The sequence below is a fragment of the Misgurnus anguillicaudatus genome, chromosome 19, assembly GCF_027580225.2.
Source record: "Misgurnus anguillicaudatus chromosome 19, ASM2758022v2, whole genome shotgun sequence".
Classification (NCBI taxonomy): domain Eukaryota; kingdom Metazoa; phylum Chordata; class Actinopteri; order Cypriniformes; family Cobitidae; genus Misgurnus; species Misgurnus anguillicaudatus.
The window spans coordinates 22,203,961-22,217,768 of record NC_073355.2 but is presented as its reverse complement, the minus strand read 5'-3'; the positions used below and the strand labels follow the sequence as shown (position 1 = coordinate 22,217,768).

The following is a 13,808-nucleotide window of genomic DNA, read 5'->3' as shown; positions in this document are numbered from 1 at the left end:
ATTTTAAGGTAATAAAACATAATGGTTAAGTCTTTATACATCACTGATAATATAGTTATGTAGATTATATTACATTTCTGTCAAGGGATTCTTCTAAAAATGACACACTGCACCTTTAAGTAAATATTCATTACGAAATAACTGGGTTCTCAAAGATTTTATTTTAGGTGCCTGATCAAAGCAGGCCATTCATACTGAATAATTGATGAAAAATTCAACAGTGAAAAGAGATGGTGCGTGCTAATCCATAAGCGTTGTAGAGTCCACAAATTTAAACATTTGAACTAAACATGTGGTCACACTATATTTGTATACAGTACAGAGAGATTGACCAACACAATCCTTTTCCAATTTATAACTATTACAATGGGGCTATTTTTATGATCTGCTTTTGTGCCAGTGAACTTGAGTTTAAGGGTTTGGCTTCATTATTGCTTTTTTCTAATAGTTTTATTTTTATTAGATTCACATTGTGAAATTAGCCACTTCATGAAATAATTATGCATTTTTGTGAGATCAGCATTTCTTGAAATACGTCAACATCTGGTTAGATTATAGTGACATACTGTAAAAGTTTAAAATATATCCACTGAATTAAGAGAGAGTTTTTTCCAAGGTGATGGCATTGTTTAATCAAACCAATTCCATGTTTATTTATCACTTATCTAATACTATATGCAAAATATTTTAAACATATTTAATTCGCTTTTTCAGTTTGTTTATTAATCAAAATGTGACATTGTCAAATAATCTCTTCTCTCTATGGCTCTTCTGTTCCTGCACAGGACACTGATGGGTCCTTATGGAGTAGATCGATCAGTGCATTCTATAGAATTTACAGATTGTGAGAATGGATTAGGTAAGTTAAGTTTGTTTCATTGTGCTACTAGAACACACAATCATCCAAGACATAAAGATACAGAGTTAAACATTCAGCATGAGTGTCATTCATTGTACGGCAGGCATCTCTGATCTCTATCTATCGCAAATCACTATTAGAGCAGACAGCGGGTTTATGGACGGAAACAAAGGCATATAGGGTTAGTCTATGTTTGTTTTCAGGTTTTTGCACTTGCTTCGTTATATTTATAGCACAGCCTGCTTTTCCTCTTCACAATAGATCCAAAACACTATTTGAAGGGATCACTAATCTCCTTAAACCTGTCCTTCTTACATTCAAACTTGCACAGTCAACAATCTATTGTGCTAAAAGAAGATTCTGTTCTAGAGGACATTTTAATGAATACAGATTTTGAAAGTGGTGCACTGAATGAAAGCAGCACAGCTAAATCAAACCTTTAACAAAACATTTGCAGCGCTATCATGAACAGACTTAAAAGTGTGAAACCATCATACTGTCATATAAGCGCTCAAGGAGTCCTTACTCTGCGTTTTTGTCAGAGCATATTAAAATATTTTTATAGCACAGAACATGTTTTACTGTGTGAACAATGTATCAGGAAGTTAATCTAGTAATATGCAATACAAGTTCAAAACTTAATTGGTACCAATTTATTGTCTGCCAGTTAGTAGCAGATAAGCCTGAAGCAAAAACATAACATTTATAATTCAAGCAGTGATAAACTAGCCAAAGCAAATCTAAGACCCTGTTTATACTGCACATTTCCTTCAGTTTGTGGTTTACTTGTTTAGCTGTGTCAGAGCTGTTGTTTTAGTAAGGTGTGTCAATACAGATTTGCAGTTGATTTCTCAAATAAAGGATCTGGCATCCTTGCTCACTGAGATTAACAGAAAGTGCAGTTTTAGTTATAAATACTAATATTTTTCTTTAGTTACAGTTACTGCTCCACTGTTGTTTGAATTATATATTATTTCTTATATAAGTTCTTGATCAGAGTCGGCTGCAATTGACCAGATGTTTGGCAGGGTAGTTTAAAGTTTGACTCTGCTGGACTCTGGACTAACTCAATCACATAGAAATCCTGTTTTATTTTCATTGAGGTTAAGTAAATTTGTAATGGATTCTGTGTTGAATCTATTACATTTGCTGTGCTCACAGCAATCCAATAAACTCATTTTAATTTACTGAGACATTCGAAGTACAATGGAGGACGTTTGGTCAACTGATGCTTTGAAGGTGACTCTACGGTGCATGCATCTGCAGCGTATTGTGGCTCCAATACGGTTTTGTTCCGTCTTCCACGGTGCCAACTCACACCAGGAGCATTTTAGAAGCGAAGCAACAGGGTTTACGAGACGTGATTGGCCTGTCCGACGTTGGTTTTCTTGATTTTCTGTGTTTCAACAAAGGGTAAATCATAGATATGTATAAAGGCTAGATGTGTTACGGTGGAGTCTCTAACGTCATCGCCTGGCGGCCATCTTACCTGGCAGCCACGTCACAGCCATAACGCGTGTAAATAAGGGGTTAAGTTTCCTACATGAAACGCTTAATGTAGATGTAAATACTGACCCAAGCAAATGTAAATACTTACTTTATGGACTCTTGTTTGCACATAAGCTTTACTTATCTTTGCAAACAGTACTTGGTATATGGTTTCATCATCCATACCTCACACAGCACATTTATGATATAAATGGTACCAGTTTGTGCATAAAACCCCTAAGATTAGTTTTGCAAGTGCACTGCTCCACCAGGTAAACTACATGGACACTCCTGGAGTTCTAACACAACTGTGAACGTTCACCTAGTCTTAGGGGTAAAAGTCTGATAAGTTTGTTGTCCTAAACTTAAGAATTTTTAAGCCATGTGTTCCCTCCGAGTCTTGACTTCTTTATCTAAGTTGATTTCGATTCTTAGTACAGCATACAGCAGTACGTAGCAACATATTTTGGTTTTAAAAGCACAAAACAGTTGCATGTCTAAGATATAACATAAATATTTGCTTTGTGTACTATGCTTATTGTTGGCCTTTGATAAAAAAATATTGAATGCTTCCACATCTGTAAGGCACTTTGGATAAAAGCATGTGCAAAATTATGAAAATGTAAATGTAAATCATAAACTGCTGCAATTCTAAAAACCCTTTAGAAATTTTGAGGAAGTCAATGGGAAGCTATCTGTCCAGTTTGAGAATACACTTAAACCACATTCACAAAAAAAATTGGCCTTCTGTGTGAACACAAACATGTCTTGTAAATGTCGCTCCTGTTAAGGGGACCTTGTTTTAAATGCAGATTAACATTCACGATGGGAAACGTCTGCAAACTGGACTGAAGTAGAGATCAGGGATCTTGTCAAGTATCCACACTGAAGCTGAGATCATTTACAAGCAGAACAGTGCATCACGCACTCCTGATCTTTTCATAAACAAAAATGCACGCATGTGGTTTCTCAAGAGAGAAATCACAGATAATTATAGCAAACTTAAGACACTGTGGAAAAAATGACCAAGTGCAGGACTTTAAACACGTCATGTGTCTTTACGGGATCTTTACTGCATGTGTGTAAAGGCACACACAGATTCCAGAAAATAATTGGCACTGTGAATGAACAAAAAACAAATGATTTTCTGTGTATTTTTGGTCATCTTTGTTTGAAAAGGGCTTCACTGATATACAGTATATATCAATATATACTAAATTTTTTTGTCAAATGCTTGACTATACCAAAGAGAATACCATACATATTACACATTATTGCCAACAGGATTGGAAATGGGGGGAGTGTGCAGGGGGACACAACTCAGGCATGTATTTGCATTTTTTTTTTATATATATCGTCGCTGCCCGATGAAACTCATGTCCAAAGGAAGTGAAAAATACCCACCGTATTTCAAAAGCAGTTGAATGTAGCGTTGTCATACTTGGTACGGCATCTTTAGATGTAACCATATTCTTGCCAGAATAATGGACATTTTAAATGGACATACGTGCATATTTTACAGTAACGGTGGTCGATACGCGTTATTCCGATCATTAATTAGAATGGCCAAGTCCCGTTTCATATTGACAGATGAAAACGCTCAGTTTATTAAATAGCCTACGTCTTAGTTAAATACGCTTAGTTTATTTCATATTAATTATAAATGTATTAAATGTCTCTTGCAAACTATGAAGGGACAATGAATCAATACACTGACATGTTAATGCTAGACAGATACTTTGTTTGCACAGTCCTACTGTAATTTTGTCACTCCTAGGCGTACGTCTGGCATCAGGGGGAGATGGTTTACCTCGATGAAGGAAAGTCATTGTCTCACCACGTTATGTTTATTCGGCTATCCAGTGCTGAGCTTCGATGAAACTTCACAAGACCGGCGAGATGCTTCCACAGGGCGGGAGATACGCGGCGTGATTGACAGCTTTGACACCAAATGGAATATACGTGAAAATCAGATGACATGATTTCACAACTTTTCATTGGCCATTTAGATATGTGAAGCATACTGTATACGGAAATGAACCAGGACATTCAATCCGTCGAAAAATAAAAAAATCTGCAAAATGGACATACATGGTTTTCATCGGACAGCGACGATATGTTAAATATGTTAAATAAGCGTGAGTTTAAAACTGGTTATAATTTTTAAATAGTGGAATTGAAAATTAATTATATTTAAACAACTTAATAACATTTAAAAATGACTTCCCATTATGAGTTATTTTTATTGCAACATAAAAACTATCTTCAAAGTCACCCCCCCCAAACTTGAGTCCCCCAAGTGATTTCTGCCATTTCCAGCCCTGGTTATCAGTGAAATAATGTGATTCACTCAAGTCCCAGGCTCTGAAGGTAACAGTCTCTGTTTACACGTGCACAACTGGTATTTTGTAAAGTTTGCATGATGTATATTTTGTCTTTTCCAAAGGTATCAAAGTGATTGGAGGTGTGAAAGAACTAACAGGAGAAGAATTTGGAGTTTATGTGAAAAGGATTTTACCTGGTGGCCTTGCTTCCAACGATGGTAAGTCCTCTTTGAAGAATAATAACAGAATACTTTGTCATAATTTCAGCATTGCTTAAAGGAATATTCCATTTTCTTAAAAGAAAAATCCAGATTATTTACTCACCACCATGTCATCCAAAATGTTGATGTCTTTCTTTGTTCAGGTGAGAAATTATGTTTTTTGAGGAAAACATTGCAGGATTTTTCTAATTTTAATGGACTTTAATAGAGCCCAACATTTAATACTTAACTCAACACTTAACAGAGTTTCAAAGGTCTATGAACGATCCCAGACGAGGCGTGGGGGTCTTGTCTGGCGAGGCGATTGTCATTTTTGACAAGAAAAATGAAGAATATGCTCTTTTGAGCCACAGCTTTTTGTCTAGGTCTGGTCCAGCGCAACCTAAAGTAAACGCGTAGTGACGTAGGGAGGTCACGTGTTACATATATAAAACGCAAATTTCCGGACCATTGTAAACAATAAACTGACACAAAGACATTAATTAGTATCAGTTGACATACAACAACGTCGGAACGGTCCTCTTTCAACACATTTGTAAACACTGGGGCGGAGTTTCCCGTTCGTCCTCTGTGACCTCTGGCCTATTGCATGGGGTCACGCTGGCGCATCACGACTGGATCTAGACGAGAAGTTGTGGTTTAAAAGTGGATATTTTTTATTTTTCTTGTCAAAAATGACAATCGTTTCGCTAGATAAGACCCGTATGCCTCGTTTGGGATCGTTTATAGTCATTTTTATAGTCAAAAAACTGTTAAGTTTTGAGTTAAGTATTAAATGTTGGGCTCTATTAAAGTCCATTAAAATGAGAAAAATCCTGCAATGTTTTCCTCAAAAAAACATAATTTCTTCTGGACTGAACAAAGAAAGACATCAACATTTTGGATGACATGGTGGTGAGTAAATTATCTGGATTTTTCTTTTAAGAAAATGGAATATTCCTTTAACATTTATCCAGACAAAACACTTTAAATATCCGATCATGTGGACTGTTATGTTTACAATCAGTGATAAAGTCTGCTCTGACCTGCTAGTTTAATTAAATTGCTTTGATCCTGATGCTTTATTTTGGACAGCTTTTTCCAATGACTAGTGCCAGTCAATCTTGTTATTATCAGTTAAATCATCTCCTATTATCACAATTAGAGATTAGTTTTTATACAAATGTAGGTTGAAATTGAAATTTGAATGTGAATATCAGTCATATCGACCAAATTCATTTGCTCTAAAAGGGGAAACCAAGTCAACGAAGCTGTTTCTATTTCCAGCAAACAGATTTTTCGTCTCGCTGCGTATTCCTCTGCTTAAGTTTCTCATGTGTGAAGGGGAGTTTACTGTCATCCCTGTGCTTAAGAGTTAATGCTTCTGACCGGCTGGAATTAGAGTCTGACTCCCGTTCTTTTATTGTGCATGGGGTATATGGGAGCTTATGTGGACGCATGCGTAAAGCAGCGTCTCGACTTGTTTTGATTCTGTTGGCACTATTCAGCTGTCAGTTCACCATACAGTGATCTCAGCATGCTTCTCGAGTCCTGACTGCACTTTTTGGTTTGGTGGAAAAACAAATCATGCATGCTAGCGTTTTCCTGGTAGACAGATATTCCTAGGCAGCTTTTCAAAAAATGCAGTAATCCATGGTGACTGTAAGACTATGACAGTGAAAAGGTCATATTTAGGTGAAGTACTCCGATACTGAGAAGGACATATGGGACCTCTTTGAGAGGTAGCAGTTTTATGACGTGATTTGTTATGACAAGACCTTACTTAGGTGGAGGAGAATAGTAGAAATAACCCTGACCCATCCTGACCTGGTTCATCTGAAGAGCGAACTATAATGTTATACACACAGACATTGATGATCTTGGTCATGGTCAACAGTTATATAGTCAAGTTCACTCAAGGCCAACAACCTTGGCATACGTATCTATCTATTATCCAAACTGTGGTGTGCTAATTCAAACTGAATTTATGTAGTAAGCCATCACAATGCTGTCAGTTTCCTAATCTTGTAATAATCTGATACACATGGCTTGTATAAAGGTACTTGCATACATATGACTTCATGCAGAAATGACTCTCTACAACATAATGAAAAATTGTAAAGTCATGCAAGTCACTGCATGCATACCCTTCCCATTGATATGATATTATGAGTCATCATTTTGAAACAAGTAAAAAATGTTGATGTTTGATATAAGGGTGTTATTTTACTATTATTAGAAATCAAGCATGGCTGTGATCGCATGCCCTCCCGATATGTCTTGCCCTACTTTTTTATACTTTTATGCCTTCATTTGGATAGGGTATTACCGGCAGCTGTTTTCCAGTAATTTACTGTAAATAAAAAATGTGTGTTATTAACTGACAACAGTTTGTTTAAAGTTAAATAAACATTAAACATTAACAAGTCTTTGGGCCCTATTTTAATGAATATAAATGCATGGGTGTGTCCAAATCCACTTTTGCTAATTTAATGATGAGAAAAACGGTTTGTGCGCCTAGCACACAGTCTAAAAGTAATGAGTAATGGTTGTGTTTTGGGCGTAACGTGCAATAAATTAACCACAGTCTCATCTTCCATCCCCTTTGAAAGCCAGTAGCGCTCGCGCCATGCTGATTCCCTATTTAGAGGGCAGAATTTGTAAACAGAGAAACCAAGCAGAGGAAGAAGACCACCAGTTTAGGATTGATGTTAAAAAATTGTGTTGTTTTTATTTGAAATTGTTGTTATTTTTTGGTATTAAAACCTTTGGTTTTCTTTAAAAGTCGTTTTCTTTCAGTAATGTTAAAATTAGCAGGCTTTTAATAGCTGTGAATGTGTGGATAGCCTACATGATCAATGTAATGTCAAAGAAAGAATAATTTACAAATATGCAAGAAACGAGTTGTACTCTAAAAATACTTTATTTTGTAACAAACAGGTGAGTTTGTTAAAAATTAACAAACGTGTTGAGAGCCGAAACGTTTCGGCACTCGGACCGCGCCGTGAGTGTTTTGAAAAGTGTTACTTAAAAAGGTTCTCATCTCACCATATCCACAAGTACAGAGTCATCATATACAATTAATCTGTTCAGTAGCATTTAAAAAAACATTTAAATGCAATATTTGCATTAGTTTGAAGCAAACATTCAATTACAAAACAGCTTTTTACGCCTTCTAAAGTCTCTTAATCTCTCCTCATTTATGTCTAAGAGACTCAATAATAATATTTTACATTTTAATCCTTTAATTTTTATATTTAATTATGTTTGTGTGCTGTCCATTTGTGTAATAAGCAAACGCGCGTTGTCATACCGTTTATAGGCGCATGTTACTAACGCGCTCTTTAAAGGCGCTCTAAGCGAATCTGTATGACGTTACTTTTTGTTGATGTTCGAACTGTTTTCAAACAAACGGAGCGTAGCTAACTCCTCCCCTCCCCCTCTCTTCCGTGCTTTCATGAACGCGCCTAACCCCCACCCCCAAATTGTTCTTGTCGTTTATTGGCTGGAACACTTTGTTATCATTTCTGATGGTAGGTTTGGCCACTTTGTTTTTATTGCAGTTTGTGGAGCCTGGGCTGTCTACAGAGATTGCGTTTTTTTACAGTTTGATCAGCGGACAGGCAGCAAGCAGATAGTGAGGAGATGTTTGCTGAATGTAACAAAAAATATTTTATGGTCTAAAACGCGTGAATTTGCTTAGAGCACCTTTAAATAACAAAACCAATATTGCAGCATTGACTTTAGACTTTAGACCAGGTTTTAGTTGGTCAATGGCGTAGTCTATTTTAGTTGCCTCGGAATAGCAACTTGCCAACAATGGGCTTTTCAGAAGCACGGCCATGGGCGCAAAAATTGGCGCAAATGCATTTGCTATTCAAACAACGTGACACTGGACGTGAAAATGATATATGCACCGGGCTGAAACTAGCAAAAAACACCCGCGCACTGGCACTATATGTCGACGAAATAACCACGGGGCTATCAGCGCCGACTCCTACTTACTGTTTAAATAGAAATCAACAAAGAAAAGAACACTGCGCAGTCAAACAATTTCACAAGGCCTTTAAGATTTGTTTTGTAAATGTTTTTTTTAAGGAAATCTGCAGCCTGGAGACCAAATCTTAGAAGTAAACGGTGAAAGCTTGATTGGCGTCACAAGTGAGAGGTACATACTTGCACGTTTATATCTATGTTTATGCCTATGTTATGCTTTAATTTCTGGTAAAAGATATCCATTTGCTAAACAAATCATTGATGTTTCGAATACATCTGTAAGACTTTAATGTGTACAGTAGATCCCTTATTCATCTTTTCTTTTGAAGAATTTTGTGAGATCTATTCATCACGACTTTGAACTTTGTGTCTGATGTAATTCTTTGATTTCAGAGCGGTAGATATTCTCAGAGCAGCTTCTTCAACCAATCACATGCGCCTTCTGATAACCAGAGATGAGGAAGCCAGGTAAGAAACCGATCCTTGTGTCTTAACAACAACAAAAATCATTTTCACTGTTACAGTAATAGCAAACATTTGGTATATATATACGTTTTGGGCTTTTTTCTGTGTTTTATTTCATTCCCAAACAAACCAAACCCTTGGCATCACTTAAACACTCTCATCCTCGATTACTGTTATTGATTTATGGATTTGTGACCTCAGGATCTTTCATTTAAATGTTGTCCAGTTTGAAGGCATGTTAAATAATTAAATACAAGACATCTAGGTATTGCCAGCAGATGCAAGTCTCTTGGCGTGTTGTTCAAAGAGGCTACTGGTAGCTTGAGTCCGGTTTTAGGCAGCAGAATTCGACCATCTCCCATCCACTGTCTTTAACTTTCCTTTCTAGAAAAACTTTAAATAAGAAAATTTCACATTATTAGCCTTATTGCCATTTAAGTAGGAGACTGATATAGTAGTAAGTAACAGCAGTACAGGATTTGTATGAATGAAAAAGTCGCACTGCATGCAAAGTGATATACGTATAAGCAAGTGGGCGAGAGAAAAACTGAGAGCAGACTTACAGTTTAAGCTGTGAGCATGATGAGATGAGTCCTCGCGTTTCCATGCTTTAATCTGCGTTCTGCCCTTAACCAATGCGCACTGAGGGGATTACGCCTATCCCACTATGCAAAAACATCCACTGCCTTCACCCGCATATCAACAACCTGGAAGTCTTCAGGGACCGAATGACTGATAGCAGCAGTCCTCGTTTTTTTGGGGGTTTTTTTGGGAGGGGGGATTGTGCATAAAGAACGTTTTTTAGTATTTACTGTGATTTAATTCAGACAGAGCTCAATCATTTTTGAGTCAGCTTCTTACCACATTATTCATCACAACCTTGCCCGACCTCTCTTTTAATCCGCGCTGATAACCTGTCTTGAGGATGGAGAAAATGGAGAAAGAGTTTTTTTTGCATTGCATCATGCATTCATGCAGCTTTTACCTAAAAAACAGCATCTGAAAGATATTTTTAGCTCAAATTTGAAGCAATGCCAAGAAGTCTGTATAGTGATTCAGACGCATGTTAACATTGCATAGTGCATTTACATACAGTATATTAGAGCAGTGTCATGTATTGTATCAAGCAAGATCATGCACACATTTTTACTTATTTTGTTTCTTAGTATTAAAATAAAATACAATAAAAAAACGATTTCTTTATAGCAAAAACAAGTAAAATTGCATCGGCTCTTGATAGCCAGAGATTACCACGTGTTTTTGGAGTATGTAATAGAGCAGCTTTGAAGGTTTGATAAATAAATCACAATATAGATAATATAGTTATCTATATAATCACAATAGTTTTTAACAACTTGATGCTGGGTATACTGTAGATGATGGCCATGTTTTCACCTTAAAGTTAAAGTGTTCTGGACTGGACCAAAACTTAGACTGAATATTTAAATTCTTCTACTTTGTATTTATTTATTCACTTTTAGTTTACAATCTTCACATAATCCCTACATTACAATAATCATAAACTATGTCTGACTCTGAGACACCTGCATTTGGGTAAAGAGGCCAGTGACTACATCTGTTCGTCAGTGAACAATGAACACACGTCAATAAGAGCCCAGTGACGGGACATTTCTGCTGACCTATATCTGACACTCAAATGGTGTCAGGGGATGATGCAGATGGATGGGAATGTTTAAGTAGAGGGTGGATGGTCCAGCTGAACTCAGCATGATTGGTTTTTAGGTGCAGTACCCTGATGCAAAGCCGTACACCAAAAGGGAAGTCTTTGGAAGAATAATGTACAATAAAAAAAAAAAAATATATATATATATATAGACCTGATTGATGTTAAAAGGGTTATTAAGAGTGACAAGACTCAAAAGCGATCTTCCTGACGCTGACGTCTGAAGCGCATGCACACAAACGCGTGAGTGTGTGACCCCGATACAGACATCTACACAAATTTACAGTTTTTAAAGTATCTGTTTTGACAATAATTCACACAAGTAGGACCTATAATCGGTTATATCTGAAGTGAATGTTTGGATTAACTGTTGAGGAAAAGTATCTGTTCGATAACATTATATTAAACCCTTGCATTAGTATCTTAAAGCAGTCTGTCTCAATGTCAAAATTAAACAATAAAAGAAAAACATATTTAACATATAATGATATTGTTTTTGCTTTGCGTAAACAGGTGTAGTTCTGTCATGTTTTGTCAAATTCCAACATTGTTTTGAATTTTTTTTAATAGAGAATGTTAAAATATAAATAACTAATTTTTGAAAATTTCAAAAACTCAATTTGCCAGCACAGGTCACAAATGATGCAGCAGCAAACAGAAATGGACAACAAGGTCTTTTAAAGGGAAAATCATATATAAGACTATGGCTGATGGTTCTGTTGAAAATGTAAACAGGCTGGTGTAAACATATATTTGCATATATATTTGTCCAAATCAATGTTGATTAGAGCATTAAAAACGTAAAAAGTGTTACATTTAGGTAAATTTAGAAAAGATAAAAATGTGAGATTAATTTGCGATTGATCGCGAGTTAACTCATAATATCATGTGATTAATCTAGATTAAATATTTGACAGCCCTATATATATTATGTGGTTTACGGGGACATCTCCATAGACGCAATGCATGTTATACTGTCCAAACTGTTATATTCTATTCCCCTAACCTACCCCAATCCCTAACCCCAATGTCACAAAAACCTGTTGGCAGTCTTTAATTCATGAAAAACTAACATTTTAGTATGTTTTTTTTTAGCTTTTCCGTTTATGGGGACACTCTCTGTGTCCCTGTACACCACGTTTATAGCATAATAAACATGTCATTATACACTATTCATGTCTTCGTAAACCACATAGACCAACACACACACACACACACACACACACACACACACACACACACACACACACACACACACACACACATATATATTGGATTATGAAGTACAAGCTGAAATCATGTTTTAGCAAAAATTGAGCATATATTGAATTTGTAGATTTTTAGCATACTAAAATTAATTGTCATATCAGCCACACAGTTTAAAACACCTGATTCAACTTATCAGCCTCCTTCCAAAATGGTAAACGTGTCGTTCTAACAAGCTGATGAGTTATATCAGGTGTGTTAAAAAAGGAGGCATCTAAAACATTCTGGGAGGGGGGCCTCGGGGACCAGGATCGGGAAACACTGACTTAAAGGGATAGTTCACCCAAAAATGAAATTTCTTTCATCATTTCCTCACCCTCAGGTTGTTACAAACCTGTATACATTTTTGTGCTGAACACACAAGATATTAGGAATAAAGCAGAAAACAGGAGCACAATTGATTTCTATAGAAGGAAGGAAAATACAATGGAAGTCAATGGTGCTCAAAAACGGTTTGGTTACAAACATTGCTCAAAATATCTTCCTTTGTGTCTAGCAGAACAAAGAAATGTATACAGGCTTTGAATGACTTGAGGGTGAGTAAATAATGACAGAATTTTCTTTTAAGAAAATGTATCCCTTTAAGAAACAGTAGACTTTGCACTTTGCAGTAAATGGACATTCATGTTTCTTCCATGATTTTGAATATTACATCATTGTATTCAGCCCTCTAGAGAGGACTTCTGTCTGCTTAGAGCAGATTTGGATTCATAGATAACATCCCTAGTCATTCACTAGCGCATCCTATAAACAAATTAACTGCATGATATTATTCTGAAAGAGTGTAAGCTGTTCTTGCATAAGCTGCGGACAGTAAGCGCTGTTATGTCATTTAGGTGTCTAAAGGAATTTGGGGTTTATATGATTTGATTGAAGGTTTAAAATTTTGTTATTGTCGTTTTGTCATTTGTCTTTGTGTAGGCGGGAATTTTCTGAGCTTCTTGAAAAATACGGATCAACCGGCAGCACAGGATCTACAAGGAATTCTCCGATTCAACACAGTGCGTCTCCTTCTCTCGATCATTTTCAAGTTTACATGCAATGCACTTGTTAAAAACACATTAATGCCTCCAAACCGATCAAAGGCCCCATTGTCTTACATAGTATTCTTTGTTCCTATACTATGGAAGTCAATGGGACTTCTGATAAAAACATTCCTTAAAATATCTTCCCTCGTGTTTACCAGAACGAAGAAATTGGTTTGTAACAACATGAGAGTGAAAAAATTTTACTTTTTTGGGTGAACTGTCCCTTTAATTCATTTCTGTGTTCTGCTGTTCTTGAACATCTTATATGCGGATCCCATTAAAATGTTATTTAAATACAAAATAGGTAAAAAAAATGAAATGTTTATTACATAAATCTCTCTCTTTTGGACAATCTCTCATTTTGAGTCAATTATCTTTTTAGTGGGAGAAACAAATCGGCCCTTGAATATGGCTTAAGGCAGTGCATTCGTGTATTTTGCAGTTGTGAACATCTGTTTTTGCCGGAGGAAAGACAATCCACAGGAAAATGTAGTTAAG

The 13,808-nt window shown here is 36.2% G+C and overlaps 1 protein-coding gene across 4 annotated transcripts in view; it reads left to right on the top strand.

Annotated features, from left to right (window-relative positions):
• LOC129433880 (syntaxin-binding protein 4) overlaps window positions 1–13,808 on the top strand; it is a 50,208-nt gene that overhangs the window by 12,069 nt on the left and 24,331 nt on the right. For all 4 annotated transcript variants that reach the window (XM_055192619.2, XM_055192601.2, XM_055192610.2 and 1 more), the window contains 5 exons: window positions 786–859; window positions 4,794–4,889; window positions 8,970–9,039; window positions 9,261–9,335; window positions 13,204–13,283. In XM_055192619.2, the coding sequence (XP_055048594.2) occupies window positions 786–859; window positions 4,794–4,889; window positions 8,970–9,039; window positions 9,261–9,335; window positions 13,204–13,283 (395 nt within the window). The remainder of the gene's footprint in view (window positions 1–785; window positions 860–4,793; window positions 4,890–8,969; window positions 9,040–9,260; window positions 9,336–13,203; window positions 13,284–13,808) is intronic.